Source organism: Podarcis vaucheri, assembly GCF_965113315.1.
Source record: "Podarcis vaucheri genome assembly, chromosome: 1".
In the NCBI taxonomy this organism is placed as follows: domain Eukaryota; kingdom Metazoa; phylum Chordata; class Lepidosauria; order Squamata; family Lacertidae; genus Podarcis; species Podarcis vaucheri.
The window spans coordinates 22,965,227-22,987,500 of record NC_138759.1 but is presented as its reverse complement, the minus strand read 5'-3'; the positions used below and the strand labels follow the sequence as shown (position 1 = coordinate 22,987,500).

At 45.0% G+C, this 22,274-nt stretch overlaps 1 protein-coding gene across 7 annotated transcripts in view; it reads left to right on the top strand.

Moving 5' to 3' along the window:
• UNC79 (unc-79 homolog, NALCN channel complex subunit) overlaps positions 1-22,274 on the top strand; it is a 148,298-nt gene that overhangs the window by 57,817 nt on the left and 68,207 nt on the right. For 6 of the 7 annotated variants that reach the window (XM_082231728.1, XM_082231729.1, XM_082231727.1 and 3 more), the window contains 12 exons: positions 257-397; positions 1,983-2,222; positions 5,275-5,502; positions 6,854-6,995; positions 8,119-8,201; positions 8,766-8,914; positions 9,927-10,084; positions 11,713-11,894; positions 13,355-13,556; positions 14,723-14,902; positions 16,529-16,594; positions 17,904-18,190. In XM_082231728.1, coding sequence (XP_082087854.1) covers positions 257-397; positions 1,983-2,222; positions 5,275-5,502; positions 6,854-6,995; positions 8,119-8,201; positions 8,766-8,914; positions 9,927-10,084; positions 11,713-11,894; positions 13,355-13,556; positions 14,723-14,902; positions 16,529-16,594; positions 17,904-18,190 — 2,058 coding nt within the window. The remainder of the gene's footprint in view (positions 1-256; positions 398-1,982; positions 2,223-5,274; positions 5,503-6,853; positions 6,996-8,118; positions 8,202-8,765; positions 8,915-9,926; positions 10,085-11,712; positions 11,895-13,354; positions 13,557-14,722; positions 14,903-16,528; positions 16,595-17,903; positions 18,191-22,274) is intronic. The other variant, XM_082231726.1, reaches the window with a different exon arrangement.

Here is a 22,274-nt window from a genome sequence, read left to right as displayed (position 1 = left end):
TTACAGAGGTTCCTAACCAGGGATTTTTTCAGCCAGAACTCATTGTAACTCAGTTCTGGCATCTCTCAGGAGGGCACCAATGCCATTATAAGAGAACAAGGGAGGCGTTCATGGTGAGTTCTGGCACCTCTTTTTTGGGAAAATGGCACTCCCCTACGTTAAATGCCTGCTTAAGTTCACTGTTCATTTTGGCCTAGTGCTAATATTAGCATTCACTGCATTTTTGGTCTGAGAACTCTCTCTCTATCTCTTTTAGGTGTTGTCTGAATTAGACATTGTGGTCCCTCTTCAGCTACTGATCAGTATGTTTTCTGATGGGGTTAATTCTGTAAAAGAGCTGGCAAATCAGAGGAAATCAAGAGTAACGGAACTAACTGGGAACCTTGCAGCTCGAAGGGTAATTGATTATCAGTTTATCTTTATGATAAGAGGGGAAAGCATGTCTCACCTCTTTTGGCAAAGGCAGCTGGTGAAATCCAGCGAAAACGTAGCGTGTTGTTTTCTAAACTCCACTGAATTCAGTGGCACAAGAGTATGTAGCGTTTGAAACTGAACACACTTACTGAGAAGTAAACTATGGTGAACCCGGTGAGGCCTAATTGCATGTAGATGTGTTTATGATCAGAACCAAAGTTAGATGTAATTTCATCCTTGGAATTTTATGTTGTAAACCACCTTGTGATCTTCAGACGAAAGGCAGTATATAAATGTAATAGGTTTTTAAAGACTTTTGTGCAAATGTGTTTTTTTTTAATTAAAAAAATTAAATGTAAATGGTAGGTGCATTGAGTGGTTTCAACCTTTTGGCACTTGCTGGGGTTCCATTCTGGAGTGCCCTATTCCCCAATCCCTGCTATTTGCATAGGGAAGGAAATCTGTTTGTGTGAATGGGAGCTTTCTTCCCAATACAAAAAGCATGTGCCTAGGGCCCAATCTGCTGGGACCACAGTGGGTAGTAAAGGGTTAAATTCTCCCTCTACCAGGTTCCCCATTGGGACCAGGTTCTTTGAGCTTGCTGTTTACTTAAAAACATTGTGTAAATGGTGTCCCACGTCTTACTTGCCCCTCGGTCACATCACTCTATATTTCTCTGTATTATGCCTCTGAACAGTTTCGTTTTAAGAAATACTTCATCAGTCCCTGTCAAGGGGATGATTAGCTGCTTGTGCTTAAAATTGTGCCCCTTCAGAGTTTGTGCGGCCCCACAAACCTCTGTGTGTGACAGAGCTCCTCAGACATGTCTGCTCTAGTCACTAGTAGAGTCTGACAGTGGCTGCCTGCGGAAGCGCTTCCAGCAAAGAAGTTCCTTAACGGAAACGCGTCTCCTGGACTCACGACGTGGCAGCTTCCGGCGAAGCATGGGTCTCCCTGCAGTTGCTTCTGACACCTCCCCGCTATTTTCGCTGGATGTGTCTCTCACCCCTTTCTCTCCCCTGCTGTTTCCTGCCTGGGCTGCTGCGTCTCTCTCAGCATTACTGAGATCCTCCTCCAGAGACCCCTCGCTCCCCCTCCTTGTCCCTGCTTTGGCTGCTGACTCTCTCCCAGTCTCTGGGAGCCCTACCAACTCCCTTTCCTCTGATGTCAGTTCCCTGACAGTCCCAGTAAGACATTTTTAAACCACTTTGTAGATGTGCTTAGGTGTGATTTCTGGGAAGATACCTTTGAGATATTGTTGTCACCTTTTTCTTTCTTTATTTTAAAATGATGTTTAACTAATGTGCAGCTTGATCAGTAGCAGGTAATAATGATGATCTCCATGCTGTTTTTTGTTTTTAAAAAGGTTTTGCTCCATAGAAGCCTGCTGTTAAATGCACAGAAAGAAGCAAGGCAGGGCATGTCTCCCAAATCATTTGACGACCCTACTTTAAATGAACTGTCTCCTTGTTTCTGTTGCAAAATGTTGATGTGTTTGCTTCATGCTAGTCAGTCCACAAGAGCTTAGCATTGATTTTGTGCATGTTGGGTTCTTCATACTTCTCTAGGTGAGCATTGCTTCTGATCCGGGGCACAGAGTTCAGCATAATACACTGAGCCCGTTCCCAAGTCCATTTCAGAGTCCTTTTCGCAGCCCCATGCGAAGCCCCTTCCGTAGTCCTTTCAAGAACTTTGGGCACCCAGGAGGAGGAGGAGGAGGAGGAGGGAGGGCTATTGACTTCGACTGCGACGATGAAGAAATGAATCTGAATTGTTTCATCCTGATGTTCGATCTCATCTTAAAGCAGGTGACAATGCAAAAGAGAATTCTGGTATTTTAAACGAGGACGGAAATAAAGGTGCAGAGTGATGCATGAGTTTCTGGAGGGTTATCTAATAACGCTGTTGTTGTTTATAAATGTTGTACATGGGAACCATGCAATATCCAAGAGTGTGAGTCACTTGTGATGCTTGGTTCTGCATTTGCACAATGAGATTTTGGATGCATAGAATAGTCTCAGCTTGTTTTCCGAGATCCGGTTTGCAAAGAGAGGAACACATATTAGTGTAATGGGTGGCCCAGGAAGTTGCATCATTCCTTGTTACCTAATCCATGTTTATGTTAGTAGCAAACAATGTAGCCCAAAGAAAGCGAGAACCTGGTAAAATTGGACTTCACAAGGTTGTGGATGCATTTCTTCCTACTTGAAGTTGGTGCGGCTTTGGGACAAAGCAAATCACATCACATGCTACCAACCCCAGGACCTAAGCTTCCTTTTCTCTCTCTCTCTCTCTCTCTATTTTTTTTAAAAAATGATATTTATTAGAAGTTTAAAAATTGCAGAAAAAAGAAGAAAAGAAAACAACAAAAAATTTAACAAGACATACATTACAATACATAAAAAAGATAAAAACCAATACAACAATACAGCAAAAAAGAACAATAACATTAAAACACACATCCAATATTCCATATATTTATCTTTCATTTACTTGTTTCATCGACCTCCTCACACCTCCCTTTTTGTATTCTAGTTTAATTAATTGTTTCAGCAAATTCTTTCCATCTTTCTCAATTTTTGTTGAGTAATTTATCTTAACGGTCTAACCTATTAATTAACTCAGCGAATCCTTTCCATCTTTCACTATATTCTGTCGTTCAATTTACCTTAATTTATTTAACCTTATCTTACCATAAAATACCTTAAAGCTTAAAACTTAATACTTATTTATACATAACTCCTTATATCATTTCTACTAAAGCCAAATAGTTTCATTCCAACATTTTTCCTAATACTCGTTAATTTTACACTAATTCTCAAAATAAATTTTAAAAGCTTTCTTCCAATCTTCATACAACGTCTCTTCTTCCTGGTCTCGGGTTTTGTCAGTCCTTACTGTCCATTCCATCTAGTCCATCAACCTGGTGATCTTATGTCCGAGGCTCTTAAGTCTTTTCCATGTCCCTTCTGCAGATCTTCTTCTTGTTTATACCTGCACTTTACCTTGTCTTTTGTTGATCTTTTTCTTAATTTCTTTCCTTTCTCATTGGGGAGTAGGTCTCGAGGGGACTCCAATCCAAAAATATATCCATCTCCCCTCAGCAGGTCAGCCCATTCCCCCCAGTCCCATTCCCCACAATCAACACTGTAGTCCAGAAAGTATTTAAGAGCATGTTTCAAAGTCCCTCCATAATTAAGAGCCCTCACAACTCCAGACCCCCCCCCGGTCCACTCCAGATACAATCTTCAAGAACAGCAGCTTATGCTCCTGCAGGGCCTCGGGTCTCTCCATTTGTGTTACTTGAGGTTCAACAGCATCCTCCTCCATTATCTTCTGCACTTGCACTTGCCCTGTCAAAACAGGTTCCTGGGTTGGTTCCTGAATGATTTCTATATGAGTATTCACCGTTTGTCCAAAGTTTTTGACTGCAACAGTCATCAAATCCATCTTCTCATGCATCTGCTCCAACAAAGCGCTTGTCTTGCAAAAAGCAAGCACCAAAACGTCTTCTAAACACATTTTTATTCAAGGTCAGAGTCTGGTCTCACGATCCTAATCTCCACAGCTGTGAAATCCCCAGATCGACTCCAGCAACAATTTAACAAGCTCCCTCTAGAGGAGTATTTGTATCCATCTTTTGAAAGCAGGTCCAACAAAAGAAGATTACTTTCATTTTTCAAATATTTTGTTTCTTTTGAATGCAAAAGGCAACATTGGAATCAATTTGTTTCTCTTTTTTAACTATCTGTCAAAAGACATCCCATTCACAGTCAATGAACTTCCCCATAAATTTCTGTCTCTGACACCCCGTTCCCAGGTTTGAGACGGTGGAAATTTATCTTTCTTTACTCTCTCTCCTGCAGGCTTGAACAATCAAAAATTCCCCCCCTTTTCTCCTGCTTCCAAGAGGGGTTTTGGTGGTTATAACTGAAGGAAATTTAGACCTTTATATACGACTTTCCAGACTTTAGCTTACAAAATTTTGCTTCAGTCTATTTACAAAAACGGAAGGCGGACTTCCTGTTTGGAGCCTTCCCACTTCAGTGCCAAATTAAAATGTTTCTTAATCCAATTTTCCATTCTACTCACGGGTACTTGTTTAGAGTCCAATTGTCCACAGGAAAAAGTCAGCGCTCTCTGGCAATGGCTGTGCGGCTTCACTCCGTAAAAGTAGCGGTCGATTCAAAACACCGCACCGCTCACCCCACATCGCTTCGGATCCCCGAAAAAGGGTTTCCCTGCGAGTAGGGGAGGCGCTCCTGGGGTCAGCCGAATCCCACATTCCCAGGCTTCCTCCGCCTGGGATTTTTAAGGGGTCTCCGCCTTTGCCGCGGCGGCAAGACCCGATTTTCACGGAGCGGGTTCCTCTCGGTCAGAGGAACTCCGCCATTGCCGATGGCGCTAACTCGGAAGTTCCTTTTTCTCTACTCATATTATTTGCCATTATTCGGGCGATCTCCTCCAGCCTCACATTTTGTAGACTGGTTAGAGAACCTGTGGCACACCAGCCACCTCTGAACTCAAACTCCCCTTAGCCCCTGCCAGTATGGCCAACAGTTAGGGATGTTGGGGGCAACATCTGGAGGCCCCAGATCAAGCCACCTCTGCTTTATTCCCCTGCAGCTTGGCAAGAAGAATTTCAACAGTTGCAGTTTTTCCTGGCATGGAGGAGTAGTGATTTTCACCTGTTGACGTCTGCTTCTTACGCAGCTGTTTTGAACGGATTGAACATCTGTCTTTCTTTTTTTTTAAGAAAATAAGTAGCCTAGGAGGTGCTTGCTTATAGATTTTGTTTTATGTCAATAGCGTGTGTTTCAGTTGCTTCGTTAATTATGCTCCTTAAAACTTGCTTTTCAGATGGAATTGCAAGATGACGGCATTACCCTGGGTTTAGAGAACAGCATATCCAAAGACATAATTTCTATCATCAACAATGTGTTCCAAGCCCCCTGGGGTGGCTCTCATACCTGTCAAAAAGACGAGAAGGCCATTGAATGCAACCTGTGTCAGTCTAGTATCTTGTGCTATCAGCTAGCTTGTGAGTTGCTGGAGAGACTAGCCCCCAAAGAAGAAATCCGGCTAGTGGTAAGTGATAAACAAATGTGCAACACTCAGCACACACTGCCCTTGATGTAGTGTTCAAGCAACACCTCTTGCTTGTACCTGTTGTAGACTCAGGGATGCTTTGCATATTGCCTGGATGGAAAGATGCATGTGTTTAAGTGTGTAGAAACCACTTACTTTTGCCTGGCTAGAACGGAGCCTATTGTACGAAGTTAGGAGTTGCAGCCAATGCTCTCCTTGCTTTTGCCTCTGCCCTGTCCACCCCTGGAACGTGGCTCCTGGAAGGTTGCCAACCAGCGAATGTGGCCCTTGGGCTATAAAAGGTTCCCTGCATAACCACCCTGCTCTGGCTGGCTGAGGAGCCATGCGCACAAACATGAGTGTGGGGTTCTTCCCTTGATGCAGACACCAGGACTGCCTATTCATAGCACCATCAGAAATTAGCAGTTGCACCAATCAGACTCTGGGAAAGGAGAGCGTGGCAGGGAATCAGTTCAATTCTTCCCACTTCCTGCTCCTCCCTGAAATGATTGCTGACTTTTTGACAGGGCAGCACACATGGAAAAACCTTAACCCTGATACTGAATCCTGGCTTGCTTGCCTGGTTTAGTACAGTTGTACCTTGGTTGCCGAACGCCTTGGAACTTGTATGTTTTGGCTCCTGAATGATAGAAAAGGGGAAGTGAGTGTTCCAGTTTTCAAATGATTTTCGGAAGCCGAACGTCCAGTGTGGCTTCCACAGCTTCTGATTGGCTGAAGGATGCTCCTGCAGCCAATCGGAAGCTGTGTCTTGGTTTTCGATCATTTCCGGGAGTCAAACGGACTCCCAGAACGCATTCTGTTTGAGAACCAAGGTACAGTGGTGCCTCGCAAGACGAAAATAATCCATTCCGCGAGTCTCTTCGTCTAGCGGTTTTTTCGTCTTGCGAAGCAACCCTATTAGCGGCTTAGCGGATTAGCGCTATTAGCGGTTTAGCGGATTAGCGGCTATTAAAGGCTTAGCGGCTTAGCGGCTAAAAGGCTATTAGCGGCTTAGCGGCTTAGAAAAAGGGGGGAAACGGAAAAAAATTGGAACACTCGCAAGACGTTTTCGTCTTGCGAAGCAAGCCCATAGGGAAATTCGTCTTGCGAAGCAGCTCAAAAACGGAAAACCCTTTCGTCTAGCGGGTTTTCCGTCTTGCGAGGCATTCGTCTTGCGGGGCACCACTGTACGACTGTATTTAGTAAATACAACACAAAAGTAAAGTTAAATCTGCTGTCTGTTGATCCATCTTAAGATGTCTTAAGATGTCCTTCTAAGGAATGCTTGATCTAAAAACATGTGAATGTAGGCATCTGAAAATCAACATCATTCCATATTTGGTTTTTGAAGGAACCTACAGATAACCTGGAGGACAGTCTTCTAGATTCTAGACCTGAGTTCATTATAGGAATTGAAGGGGAGGGAGAGAACAAATCAGCGTCGAAGCATGGAGAAAACCCAGGAAATCACACAGAGACAACGGAAAACACAGGTAAACTGGAGATGAGCAACCGTGTTTCAAAACTTTACGACCACCTGGATTTTACGATGGCGACCAAATCTAGTGCTTGTTTGATGGCATGAATTCAAACTCTTTCAACACACCCATGCCATACATTTAAAGCACTCTTATACCACTTCAACAGGCACGGCTCCCCCACCACCCGCACAAGAATCCTGGGAATGTTGTTTGATCACGGGTGCCGGGTATCATAACTGTGTGAGGGGCCTAGGCAATCTGAACATATAACACCAATTTTATATCTGCTACACTGGTTGCCAGTGTGTTTCTGGGTTCAGTTTAATGTGCCGGTGATTACATTTAGAGCCCTAAATGGCTTTGCACTAGGTTATTTGAAAGACCCCCTGTACGAATCTGCCTAGGCCCTAAGATCACAACAACAAACAAACCTTTGGTCACGTAAAGCATCCTCAATAAACACACGAGACTGTGTTCTTAGATAAATAAGGTATACTATTCATTGTATCGAATTTCAACAGAAGTAACTCATAAAGTTCAACAAACGAACAAAGCAGAAGACCCATTGGGTCAGATCATTCTCTAGCCAGTTCATGCATGAGGTCCATCCGTGTAATGGTGTCTATTCCACCTGTCTGTTCATAAAGTCCAAACAATCCACATGAAAGGTTGTTACAGTTCCACAAAATCCTTTCACAGAGTCTAGACAAGGCTACTGGCCTTGTTTTGCCGTCCTGGGCTTCATCAGTAGTTAAAGCACATTGAATAGTATACCTTATTTATCTAAGAACACAGCCGGTTACATCTTGTGTGTTTATTGTAGACCCTAAGATCAGGCACAAAAGTCTTGACGGATGGATATGATCTGTCAGGTTGATGAACATGAGTGACAGGGCCTATTTTGTGCTGGTTCTAGCCTTACAAAATGCTTTCCTGCTGGAACTATGCCCGTCTCCCTCACCGACTGTTTTCTAAACAGGCCTTAGAAATTTGGATGTTTCACCTTGCTTTTAATTTTTGCCGGTTTATTTTACAAGAGATCATAACTGCTGCTGATATATGGGAACTGTGGGTTTCTTTCTTTCTTTCTTTTTACAAAATTGTCTGTGAACCTTTGCATATGCCTTTTTTATAGCAGCCATCAAAAATGACACTGAGAGGAAATTTTGTTACCAGCAGCTTCCAGTGACACTGAAACTTATCTATACAATATTGCAGGTAAAGTTTAACTTAAAAAAAAAGTATTTGTGGATTTGACTATGTCATAAAGTGGTCTCTTGATAAGACACTCCCATTGAATAATGATTTTGCGACTGGTAAACTGTGGGGCACCATTTGTTTGATCATTTTGATAAACTCTTTAAGTGGAGGGGGGAAGTAAGATAAAGAGGTTTCCCCAACCCACTGGAGAAGATTTCGGGTGCAGAAGGAGGGGCGGGAATGACAAAAATGAAACCTCATTATGTAAGTAGAAGTTTGTTCCAGTTGTATGCTGATATTGTATTTCTCCCTGAAAGTGTGTGTGCTTTTCTTTTAATAATGTTTACTGGTTTTCAGTAGTCACAAGCACAGACAATCTCCCAGAAAGTATTAACGTACATGCAGCTTAAATTGCCCTGAGTCTCTATTGCTATTTATGTTAATATTAGTTCATGGTTCAATTGATGCAGTTCTGCTTTAGCTCAGAATTATAGTACCAAGTGCTCTGGTCTTATTACTTCTGCTTGGTGTTTCTGATTAATTGCATGGTATTTTGTCTGCTTGTTTCTAAATTTGGCAAAGGAAATGGCACGGTTTGAAGAGCCAGATATTCTATTTAACATGCTCAACTGCTTGAAGATTCTCTGCCTTCATGGAGAGTGTTTATATATTGCAAGGAAGGACTACCCACAGTTCCTAGCCTACGTTCAGGATCATATGCTGATTGCCAGGTATACTATTTTCGCCCAAGAGAAGTGTTGATACTTTATATGAAGCTAGTGCAAGCTTGTAGGCTAAAGCAGCAACAAGGTGTTTTGGACTGCAACTCCCATCAGCCCCAGGCAACATGGCCAGTGGTCAGGCATGATGGGTGCTGTAGTTCAAAACATATGGAGGACCAATGTCAGGGAAGACTGGGCTAAAGCCAATCAGTTATGGGTGACAGGTAACAAACTACTAAGTGTTTCTTTTAAATCTGCATTGGGGAACCTGTAGACCTCTTGATGTTCACAGGATCATAGAATCGTAGGGTTGTAAGGGAGCCCTAGGGTCATCTAGTGCAACCTCCTGCAATGCAGGAATCTAAGCTAAAGCATCAATGACAGATGACCATCCAACCTCTGCTTAAAAACCTCAAAGGAAGGAGAGCCCACAACCTCCTGAGGTTCCGCTGTTGGTGGACTCCAACTCCCATCATCCCCTGCCAGCACGGCTAATGCTCAGGGGTGGTAGGAGTTGTAATCCTAGAACATCAAGAAGGCCTTCACCCCATCCCTGTTTCAAGTCCATTGTTAGATTCAAAGTAGTGGTTTGTGGAGGGAAACCACTGAGTTCATTAAATTCACATGCAGGTGATCAAAGGTAGAAATTGTGGCCTTGTAGACAGTCCTGGCCGTATAATTCTGAAGACCATAGCTACCCTGTATATAGCAGCTACCCTGTATATAGGAGACAGTGTCAGCACACATCATTTGCTTATCACTCCTATTTTAAACCTGCCATTTGAGTGGCAGGATAGTGGTACATCTGGGTGTGGTGGGAAGATAATTTCTCCCTGCATCTCCTTGAGGGAAAAACAGTGCTGGAACTGGGTTCTCTGGCTCTCCAGGGAGGAGTAAGAAGTTCCTGGAGCAGCTGTTTCCATTGTGCTCTCAGCAAAGTAATGCAACCATTTTGTGAAGTTGGGAAGATAAACAGATTGCAAGCTGATTTGCTTGCGTCACCTCTCTCTCTCTTCCCCAGCTTATGGAGGGTTGTCAAATCGGAATTCTCCCAGCTTTCTTCGCTGGCGGTGCCCCTCCTTCTTCATGCTCTGTCTCTCCCACATGGAGCTGATATTTTCTGGACCATCATCAATAGCAACTTCAACAGCAAAGACTGGAAGATAAGGTTTGAAGCAGGTAAGCTTTTAACATTAAAAAAGATGTAAGTGTGGAATCTGTGCCCCTCTAGAACCTTTGGACTACAACTCCCATAAGCCCCGGTTAGCATGGTCAATGGCCAGGGATGATGGGAGCTGCTGTTGTTTCTGTTTATACCATTTCTATTTTTGTGCTTCCTTGTTGGCCAGCAAACAACAGAGCAAGAAAGCAAGAAAGCAATACAACTAAAAATAATTGGGTTGTGCAGTGGTCAATGTGGCACCTGGGCCAAAAATGGTTAATCCCCCCCCCCAATGTGAATAACAAATGCCAGCCATTTATTGCCAAGTCTTTTGTCATGAACATAGGCGCCGACTCCATGGGGCTTGAGGGGGCTCGAGCCCCCTCAAAAATTTTTTTGGGGGGGCTCAGCCCCCCAATAATCTCGGGCGGGCGCCCTTCCAGCAGAGCGCCGCCGCCGTCCCCCGCCTCCTCCTCACCTGCTCCTTCGCCAGCCAGCCAGCCGCGCGCCCTAATCGGAGGCACTGCCGGAAATCCCGCGAGAACAGGGGAATCCCGACTGGCCACACCTCCCAGCCAGCCAATCGGCTGGCTGGGGGGGCGTGGCTTGCCCTATTTAGGGCCAGAGCCACTTTATTTGCATATTCATGAGCTTATTTATTATTCATGAGCTTTCCCGGCCCCCCCCAATATTTTTTCTAAGTCCGCGTCCCTGGTCATGAACTGAATGGGGGGAAATGTGAGTTTTAAGCAAAGGAAATGAAACAAACCTACATATTTCCAGATATTTATTGCATTAGAAAATACAAAAAGCAGCTGGCTATGGTGTCTCTCCTTACTCTAAAAAGGTAAAGGTACCCCTGCCCGTACGGGCCAGTCTTGACAGACTCTATGGTTGTGCGCTCATCTCACTCTAGAGGCCGGGAGCCAGTGCTGTCCGCAGACACTTCCAGGTCACGTGGCCAGCGTGACAAAGCTGCTCTAGCGAACCGGCACCAGAGCAGCACACGGAAACGCCGTTTACCTTCCCACTATAAAGCGGTACCTATTTATCTACTTGCACTTAGAGTGCTTTCGAACTTCTAGGTGGGCAGGAGCTGGGACCGAACAACGGGAGCTCACCCCGCCGCGGGGATTCGAACCGCCGACCATGCGATCGGCAAGTCCTAGGCGCTGAGGTTTTACCCACAGTGCCACCTGCGTCTCCTTACTCTAAAGCCTACCTATTTTTCTGATTGTAAATTGGTGCCAGAAACCCAGGATTACACCTTTCCAGTGCCCTGTTGCTTGCTGAACCTCTCGCACTTTCTGCTACGATGAAACGATGGAACATTTAGCTAGCCAAAGACCCACTTTGACCCAGAACTGACTGGCACAATGACTATATGTTAGTTACAGCATCCAAAATGTTTCTGTCAAACCTTTCTACCCAAAGCTGAAAAGGGACCTGGAAGTGAACGGAAAATGTGGGTCTTCTTTCATGGGTGTTTTCTCACAAAACTTCCCATGGGCATCTGGTTGGCCACTGTGAGAACAGGATAGTGGATTAGATGGGCCGCTGACCTGAGCCAGCAAGATATTTATGTTCTTAATGTCTGATTAATGTGTTCTTTTCTTTTATCTTGGGACTTTGCTGTCTGCTGCAGTGGAGAAAGTAGCTGTGTTGTGTCGGTTCCTGGATATTCACTCCGTGACCAAAAACCACTTGCTGAAGTATTCCTTAGCACATGCCTTTTGCTGCTTCCTGACTGCTGTTGAGGATGTCAACCCAGCTGTGGCTACCAGAGCAGGCCTGTTGCTAGATACCATTAAGAGGCCAGCTCTGCAGGTAGGTTAACAGTGGCAAAGGAAACATGGTCAAACCCAGCAATATACCAAACGGAAGTGTTTGCGTTTTCCGAGCACATTCAAAGTGTTGGTGCTGACCTTTAAAGCCCTAAGCGGCCTCGGTCCAGTATATCTGAAGGAGCGTCTCCACCCCCATTGTTCTACCTGGACACTGAGGTCCAGCACCTTCTGGTGGTTCCCTCACTGCGAGAAGCCATGTTACAGGGAACCAGGCTAAGGGCCTTCTCGGTAGTGGCACCCGCCCTGTGGAACGCCCTCCCACCAAATGTCAAAGAGAACAATAACTACCAGACTTTTAGAAGACATCTGAAGGCAGCCCTGTTTAGGGAAGCTTTTAATGTTTGATGTATCACAGTATTTTAATATTCTTTTGGAAGCCGCCCAGAGTGGCTAGGGAAGCCTAGCCAGATGGGTGGGGTATAAATAAATTATTATTATTATTATTATTATTATTATTATTATTATTATGCTTTTTTCTGAGTTTGCTTTCTTGCTAGGGGCAAACATGTCAAAGATGCAGTTCAACCCGTTAGCGCAATCTCTCAACGTTCTTGATGAAATTGCGAGATATTATTCCGTCCTATGGGGAGGAATAGCATTTTTGTCACCTGTGGTGAGCTGTGTCAAAGCAGCTTGGCTCCCTGCCCATGCCACCTGCCTGGAATTAAGCCCCCATATACTAAAAGGGTGTGTGGAAGCATTATAAGCAGCAGAGAAAGTTGAGGAAAGGGAGGCAGGAAGGGGAGGAAGAGCCAGTGAGAGGACAATTGTATGGGAGTAAAAGGGGCGGCTAGGAATGATGCAGAAATATTGTAAGGTTGGATAAATGGTTTGTAGGAAGTGGTGGGGGAGAAGCTGCCCCAGCTGATTTCCTATGATGTGTTGGGGCTTTTAGGTCCCACGGCAGAGACCAGGAGTAGATCTAGGCCACGGGTTGCCCACACAATGCCTGCACCTGCACCTGCAGAGGCCCACAAGGTTGTGTGCCTCTGCCTCCCTCTCCCCTTGAAATTAGGTTCAAAAGTAACCTTCAATTTAGAAGGAGCTGGGATAGCTCAGTTGGTAGAGCAGGAGACTCTTAATCTCAGGGTTGTGGGTTTGAACCCCATGTTGGGCAAAATATTTCTGCACCACAGTGGGTTGGCGGTTCTCAACCTGTGGGTCTCCAGATGTTGTTGGACTACAACTCCCATCATCCCTGAGCTCTGGCCTTGCTAGCTAGGGGTGATGGGAGTTGTAGTTCAACAACATCTGGGGACCCACAGGTTGAGAAAGGCTGGATTAGATGATCCTCATGGTCCCTTCCAACTCTACAATCCTATGATCTAAAGCTTTTTTGAAGCCTAATTGTAGTGGCTGGGGAAGGCGTGTGTAAGCCCTAGTGACACCACAATTAATGTGTGTGTGTTTTACCTTTGCTTTTTCATTTCTCCTCTCTAGGGCCTTTGCCTTTGCCTTGATTTCCAGTTTGATACTGTCGTCAAGGACAGGCCCACCATCCTCAGCAAGCTTTTGCTTCTTCATTTCCTCAAGCAAGACATTCCGGCGTTGAGCTGGGAATTCTTTGTGAATAGGTTTGAAACCCTCTCTCTCGAGGCACAGCTCCACCTGGATTGCAACAAGGAATTCCCATTCCCAACGAGTAAGTGTCACTTCCCGATGTGACATTTTGGTGTGGGTGGGTGTTTATGTGGAGGGGATAATATTGTCACAGTTAAATGTTCCTCACCTTTATAAGGCCTTCTTGTTACAAACATGGGGGTAGAAAGCCCCATGTTTGCAACAAGAAGGCCTGCTATATGTTCTGCTTCATTGGTGAGGGAACAGCTCCCAAGAACACCTGTTAAATTTGTTGATGACTCCAGAAGTACAGCTCTGCCTTTATGGGAACTGCCTTATGGGAGTGAAATTCTCTGCCCCAAAAGTTCTTAAAAACCAGACAAACAGAGGGAGTGGCCTGGTTCATAAACCATGGTTTATCAGTCATGAAATCTGGACTAGCAAACTCTGGTTTAAGAACTCCCTCTAAATTAATGTATGAAACCAGGATCTTGCGCATATAACCCTTTTATATATTTATAAAGTTAGTTATAAAAGTATTTTTATACGGCCGTATCATAAAAGATTGAGGTGGAGTACAACATTGAAACACAAAACTCCACTTTAAAAAATACAGAGAATCGTCAAAATGACTGGATAATAAAAATTTTGAAAAGCTGATGTCCTGTGGGCATCAAAAGGTGTTCCATGAGATACCTGAAATGTTCAATGATTCAGTTGACTATTATTATTTACATCACAACTGGAAACATAATTGTTTAGATTTTCTGCAGACTGCCTCTGGTATGATGTTTTAATATGTGATGTTCTGTTGTGGTTTTTTATATTTTGTTGGAAGCCACTCAAGTGGTGGCTGGGGCAACCCAGTCAGATGGGTGGAGTATAAAATACTAATAGTAGTAGTAGTAGAAGTAGTAGTAGTAATAATAATAATAATCATAGAAAATTCTGGTTACAAACCATGATAGCTTTGCTGAAAATGACTGATTTTTTGTGGGATCATAATATCTGAACTGGTTTCCTGTATCAGATAAAGTTGTTTGTGCAGATGTTGGGTGCGGGACGTCTGAACTCCACATTTACTATCTGTCTGTACTCATCTGCCGAAGGAGTGGGGCTGACAATCCGAAATCCTTCTTTTGCAATGAGATGCACATGGTGCTTTGAAGGTGTGGCGTTCCCTTGGAACAATTTGGTCTGGAACGTGCCAAGAAATTAAACTTGACTTGTTTCATTCTATTCAAAAAGCGATTACGGCTGTCCGGACGAATGTTGCCAACTTAAGCGATACAGCAATGTGGAAAATCAAGAGAGCTCGGTTTGCCCGGAATCGACAGAAGAGCGTGCGCTCTTTGAGAGACAGTGTGAAGGGCCCAGTGGAATCCAAGAGGGCACTTTCTCTCCCAGAAACCCTTACAAGCAAAATCCGTTGAGTATTGTCTCTCCTTCATTCTCCTTTCTTAATTCAAATCTGTTACCAAATTGCTTCTAGGTGGAGACTGGTTTTCATTCATGTCTGAATAGGTTTCTCTTTCAGATGGATGTAAACATTACTCCAATAGGTATAAGACAGAAATTTTGACAAAAAGGAATACTGACTAATTAATTCTTTTAACTCTTGTTATTAGAACACTCCACAGCATGTTCCACAAAGTATTGTTAATAATATATGGGACATCATATGAAATATAATCTGCTACATTGGTTCCCAAACTCCCCTTCCCGCACAGACCACTTGAAAGTTGCTGAGGTACAGTGGTGCCCCGCAAGACGAATGCCTCGCAAGATGGAAAACTCGCTAGACGAAAGAGTTTTCTGTTTTGGAGGTGCTTCGCAAAACGAATCTCCTATGAGCTTGCTTCGCAAGACGACAATGTCTTGCGTGTTCCTGCTTGTTTTTTTCCTTCCCCCCTTTTTCTAAGCCGCTAAGCCGCTTATCAGCTGATCCGATCAGCAGATAAGCCACTAAAAGCCGCTAATAGCACTAATAGTGCTAATCCACTAATCCGTCAATGGGCTTGCTTCGCAAGACGAAAAAACCGCTAGGCGAAGAGAATCACAGAATGGATTCTTTTCATCTTGCGAGGCATCACTGTATTTAGCAGACCACTTACTGATGTTCCTGCCTATTTGTAGCTATTGTAAGGTGCTATGATTTTTTTCTTGTGTTTTTCTTGTTCCATTTCATTTCTTATATAGTATGTTTTACTGTATTGCAGTTTGAACTCGATAGATATCAAATTGTAATGCAATGTAAAAATTAAAGAAGTAGTAAAAAAACAGTTAAAGATCAATATGAATATTTAATATGATTGATGCGTCATCTCTTGTCTTCAACCACAAATCCATAGACACTTTGTGGACCACCTGAAGGAAGCTTGAACCACATTTTGGCAACTGATGATGTCCTAGATGTTTCTGACACGGGTGGCGCTGTGGGTTAAGCCACAGAGCCTAGGACTTGCCGATCAGAAGGTCGGCGGTTCAAATCCCCACTACGGAGTGAGCTCCCGTTGCTTGGTCCCTGCTCCTGCCCACTTAGCAGTTCGAAAGCAGGTCAAAGTGCAAGTAGATAAATAGGTACCGCTCTGGCGGGAAGGTAAACGGCGTTTCCGTGTGCTGCTCTGGTTCGCCAGAAGCAGCTTAGTCATGCTGGCCACATGACCTGGAAGCTGTCTGCGGACAAACGCTGGCTCCCTCGGCCAATAAAGAGAGATGAGTGCCGCAACCCCAGAGTCGGTCACGATTGGACCTAATGGTCAGGGGTACCTTTACCCTTTACCTTTATTAAGCACATACATCCTATGTACCTAGAACTGAAGAGTTGGAAGAGACAACGAGGGCAATCTAGTCCAGCTCCCTGCAATGCAGCAATCCTTTCCCCAGCATGGGATTTGAACCCACGAGAGTCTCATGCTCTACTGACTGAGCTGAAACTCTTTGTTTTTTCAGTAATAGTTACAACATGTGCCCTGTCACTGAGTTATGGGTGTGGCTGCAGAGAGACTGTTTTTCATCTAATATTAACAGGCCTATATTTTTATATTTATTTAGCTAATAGGCTGATGAGACATGAGCAATCTGCTCCAGCACTTGGTGGGACACCAGAACAAACTCAAGGTACCTACTGCGTTTGTGTACAGTACACGATTGGTTCCAAGACAAGAGAGGAACATTTATGCAAATATTCAGATATTTTTAGTGTGAGAAGGAGGTGTGGTTCAGTCCAGTCCACACAATGATCATGTTTAGCATCTGGACAGTGATTTAGAAGAATAGACCCATAGGATTGTAGAGTTGGAAGGGACCCCATGGGTCTTCTAGTCCAACCCTCAGCAATGAAGTATTGTTCACTGGTAAATATATGGAATGGATTGTGTCCTTTTAAAAAATGTGGTGTTAGAAATAAGAAATCAAATTCCACCCACCCCAGTGCCTACTTTGTTCTCCTTGTTACAGTTGGGTAAATCTAGGGCAGAGGAGTGCAGTAATTAAATAGTACAGTAAGGCAGGTGGTTGGAAGAAGAAAGAGACTTAAGGTTTGTTACTCCTGGCAGACAAAGCCATTCTGAATATAGCCTTTGCAATATGGAGGCATGAGAGCACACTAGCTCATACGTGGACTAACAAACTTGGAAAAAAAAGCAGGAAGGAAACATGAGCCTCAATTTGCCCAGTATACCTGAAGGAGTGTCTCCACCCCCATTGTTCAGTCCACTGAGGTCCAGCTCCGAGGGCCTACTGGTGGTTCCCTCACTGCAAGAAGTGAGGTTACAGGGAACCAAGCAGAGGGCCTTCTCGGTAGTGGCGCCCGCCCTGTGGGACGCCTCCCCATCAGATGTCAAGGAAGTAAATAACTACAGTACCTTGGTTCTCAAATGCCCCAGAACTTGTACGTTTTGGCTCTCGAACAATTGAAAACTGGAAGTGAGTGTTCTGGTTTTCAAACGTTTTTCCGAAGCCGAACATCCAGCGCTGCTTCCGTGGCTTCCAATTGGCTGCTCCTGCAGCCAATCAGAAGCCGCGTTTTGGTTTTCAAACAGTTCTGAAAGTCCAACATTCCGTTTGAGAACCAAGGTATGACTGTATCTGACTTTTAGAAAACATCTGAAGGCAACCCTGTATTGGGAAATTTTTAATGTCGAACGTTTTACAATTTTTATGTCCTTTAATCCACCCACAGTGGCTGGGGAAACCCAGCCAGATGAGTGGGGTATAAATTATTTATTTATTTATTTCTGCCTCTCTATCACTCCCCATTGGTTACGGTAACTTATTGCAAGCATCGTTGCTTTACTCCCAAGCCTCCATGCCTATAAACATCCCAGGAACATGCCAAGACTCCTTCAGGAGGGATGTTTAGTTTACATCTCCCTTGTCCCATCAGCCATCTATGCATTGCAATGTGTTCTTTTTTCTGTGCTAATAGGGCAGCCTTCTCCAGAGAATGACAACACCATAAAGGACCTCCTCCCAGAGGACGCTGGCATTGACCATCAGACTGTCCACCAGCTCATCACAGTGTTGATGAAGTTCATGGCCAAAGATGAGAGCAGTGCAGAGTCGGACATCAGCAGCGCTAAAGCCTTCAATACAGTCAAGCGCCACCTGTATGTCTTAATGGGCTATGATCAGCAGGAAGGATGCTTCATGATCGCTCCTCAAAAAATGCGCATTTCAACATGCTTCAATGCTTTTATTGCGGGGATCGCTCAAGTAAGTCAGCTTTATATTCCGTGTCCAATTCCTTGCATTTTTTATTATTATTATTTTGGTGCAAGCCACTGGATTACCTGTTCATGACTTCAAGGGCAGCTCCAGGTTTCTGTGGCCCATGGGCAACACAGAATCAGTCAGCCCCTTCCGCCTCTGATCAGGCAAGTAATAGAGGCTGTTGAAAAAAGATGTTACTGGTGTTTTGGAGGGATATTATAACCACATCAAATGAAGCCTACTTCATATCTCAGCTCCCAAGCTACCAAGGCAATGCTCTGAACCTTTCCTGGAAAATATGTTAAGCCTGGAAGACTGTTCCACAGAAAACCATGGAAATTTTGGCACTGATTTTCCTATGCCCTGTTGCCAGTAAACTGTTTGCGATAACGCAACAACCAGTTTGCAAGTAAACCCCCTGTCTGGAAGCACCGTAGGTCTTATAAAGGATGACGGTGTTCATTTCACAAAGCAGAATTTGCAAGAGAGAGACAAAAATGTGGTTGGAGACAGGGTGGAGTTCAATGTAATGCTCAGAAGATGGTTCCATCAGCGCAGGAGTTTCTGCCTGCCAGATGGAACAACCTCCCTTCTCCTCCTCTTGCACAAAGTTCTGGAGCAGATCTGGGGGAGCAAGGAGATGCGGGGGGGGGGAGTCCCATTGCACTTGAGTGTTCTTGCACTGGTTTCCACTAGCAGAATGAATCCTGCCTTCTATCAGCCTCTTGAATCGTCAGTTCAACTTTTCAATTCCTTCTTCAGAGAAACCTGGTTTCTGAAAGATGTTATTTCATTCATTTGGATATTGCTGCTGTTTTCAAAGGGGACAGAGATGCCTTATAAACCTGAATATCATTTGGATGCTGGTCCACCAGAGGGTGGTGTTGGACAGGTTTTTGTGAAAGAGACTGTAGCGGTGACCTGCCTGGATATCTCTTGTCAAGGCTGGGCAGTATTAAGTCCTAGCAGGGATGGAACATTAACCATTAAGCAAAGGGACATCACCAAGCAAGTGGGCTAGAGCAGGGGTCAGTAACCTAAGGCCCCTTAGGGTCAGTAGCAGCCCACGAGACTTGTCTAACTGGCCCATGGCAACTCCTGCCGCTGCCCCCACTCTTACCGGCATGGTGTGGGGACCGACTTCCAGGTTGATGGTACCTTTGCACATGGGTGCTCCTCTGACCCTGATGTGCACCGGAAATAGCGTGTGTGCATGCGTGCAGGATGGAGAAGCACCCATGTGCATGCACATATGCTATTTCAGCGCACTTCCGGATCAGAGGAGCACTGGTAATAGCGTGTGCACACGCTCATGGGTGCTCCTCTGACCCGTAAGAGCGCGCATGCGCACACACTCCGGCCCGTTCTCCAGCAGATGGAGTGGCGACCTGCCCATCCTTCGATAAGGTTGCTGACCTCTGGACTAGACCATAATATGGGCAAAAGTGTCCCAATATAGATAACACACCCATGCTGCTCCCTGCGTTGGTTTTCTATAAAATGCCTTATGGTTGAGATGGCAATTGCTGTTAGTAAGAGGGCCTAAGAAGAGTCCTGAGGTCAGCACCCCATGTCACACACAATGGCCAGTCAGGTGCCTGTGGTGAATCCACAAGCAGGACGTGAAGGCAACATCCCTCTCCCACTGCTGTCCCCCAGAACCGAGTATTCAGAGGCAAGCTGCTGTTAATCCCAGAGGTAGCTGAAAGCCATCATAAGAAGAGCTTGCTGGACCAGGCCAATGGACCACCACCTAGTTCAGCATCCTGTTCTCACCATGGGTACCCTGATGCCTGTGGGAAATCTTCAAGCATGGGTGCAACAACACTCTGCTTACCTGCGATACCCAGAAACTGATATTCAAAGGCATAACGCCTCTGGAAGCAGAGGAAGAACATAGCTAGCTTGGCTGGTAGTCATTGTTGACATGCAGAGGGGCCAGAAGGCCAGCTGGCAAGCCCAGCTCGGACGTGTCCTTCCATCTGCCCGTGCTCCGACGTAAATCAGCGACCCGAACTTCAAAAGCCAGGGCACGCAATTAGCAGAGTGTACTGCACACCCAGAAGTAGGCGTGAGGTGTAAGTCATGCTACAGCTACAGATTTCATAAACCAGAACAAAGGAACATGTCATCTCTCATGTCGTCTCGGAGAGAACAGCAAAAGCAAAAGCTATACACAAACGGAAGTTCCCAGCAAGCTGTGCTAGAATGTAAACAGACATGTGACATGCAACAATCTCATGCCTGTTCGTTAAGGTGGAATGAAATTCTCAACAGTCATTGATGGCCCTCTTCTCCACAAACTTGCCTAAACCTCTTTCAAAGCCATCCAAGCTGGTGGCCATCACTGCCTCCTGTGGGAGCAAGTTCCATAGTTTAACGATGCATTGCATGAAGAAATCATTTCTTTTATCTGTCCTGATTCTTCCAGCATTCGGCTTCATTGTATGTGCCTGAGTTCTGGTGTTGTGAGAGAAAGGAGAAAATATTTTGTGTGTGTGTGTTCCCCTTTCTCCATGTTCCTCCTTAGAGCTCTTGTTTCATTCTTCCTTCCACTTGCTTCTTTTCTCTCCCATGTGACTCCAGAGTGTATATGGAGCAGGAACTTTCCCTGTACTTTAATTCTGCAAATGTGCAACGTGTGTATTGATGGTCTTTTACAGTTAATGGCTGCACTTGGAATAGCTTTCCTGCCAGGCACATGCACCATGTGTGCGTTTGGGGACCCGTCACTACACATTTGCAGGCACATAGATTCAGTCCGTGAAAGGACACTTGCCAATCATAGCGAGTGCTGATTCATATTTTGTCCGGGCGAGCTAAGCAACGAGCTTTGAGGGGGGAAATTGCCTGCAGCAAACTATGAAGTGACAAGTATCAAAGTGACAGTGTCACGGAAGATGACTCCCCATTCTGACACCATGCAAGAGGCTAAGAAAAACGGCAGCTTGTCTCTCTGGACATTTTCCAGGTGATCATGAGAACACAGCTTTGAATTTCCATTAACACTCAGCCCCGCCAATTAAAATTGGCTCCTCCTGATCAATAAACACGCAACCCATTGTCAGGAGTTCGGCTTACACTCGAGTAGGCCTCTGGCAGAGACATATGCCTGACTGGCATGTTCCCTCCCTCCTGGTCGATTGTTTGGAAGCTTCAAAATCTTTCTTCAGCCCAAACATCACAGCAACCGATGCCAACCGACACTGGCACACTTAGGGATCCACAGAGTTTGCGCAGTTCGCATGACAGACCCAGCAACTCAGCATTTTGGCTAATCTACTTTATTTGCATATAAACATACACAGAGCACTGCAACATGGCTCTCTCTCTCTAGCATCAGACAGCAAAGAGAAAAAGAACAAAGGACAATAGTCCCACTTCATGGAACACAGTAACACAAACATCCTGTTTCCGTCACTTCCCACTCTGTGGAGTCAAAACATATACCATCATGTGATAGGCAACAATCCTATGACTGCAGCCATATTATATTCCATATTGTTGGACTATAATTCCCATCATCCATTGCCATTGACTATGTTACCTGGAGCTCATGGGAGCTGGAGTCTAACGGCATCTGGTGGGCCACAGGATTCCCATACCTAGCCTAAAGCTTTTGTTGGCTGCTCTACTATGGGGTGGGCAGGGAACCTTTCTTTAGCCTGTGGCAGATGGAGCCAGAGGCAAAAGTGGGCAGAGTGGTGACTGCAAATCTTCCTTTATGCAGGAGGCTGCTTTCTACACACACTCACAAGCAAGAGTCATGAGCAGAGCTCAAGGACCCATTCCAGCTAAGTAAAAACACTCAAGGAGGGTGTGAAGCAAGGCTGGTGAGGGGTGTGGCCTGGGGCAGGGGCATAGCATGGGTTAGGGGGTTGCCGGGGCGATTTTCCTGGGTGCCAGTCCTGCAGCACTTTGTAAGGCTGGGATCTGATCAGTTCCCAGCCTCGCAAAGCAGCTTGGGGAGGATGGAGTGAGAAAGGCGCCTTGGATCCCAGGTTTGCTCTCGAGGGGCTGAGATCAAAGTGTGCAAGGCGTCCTTCTCATGCCACCCTCCCCAAGCCACTTCGCAAAGCTGGTATCT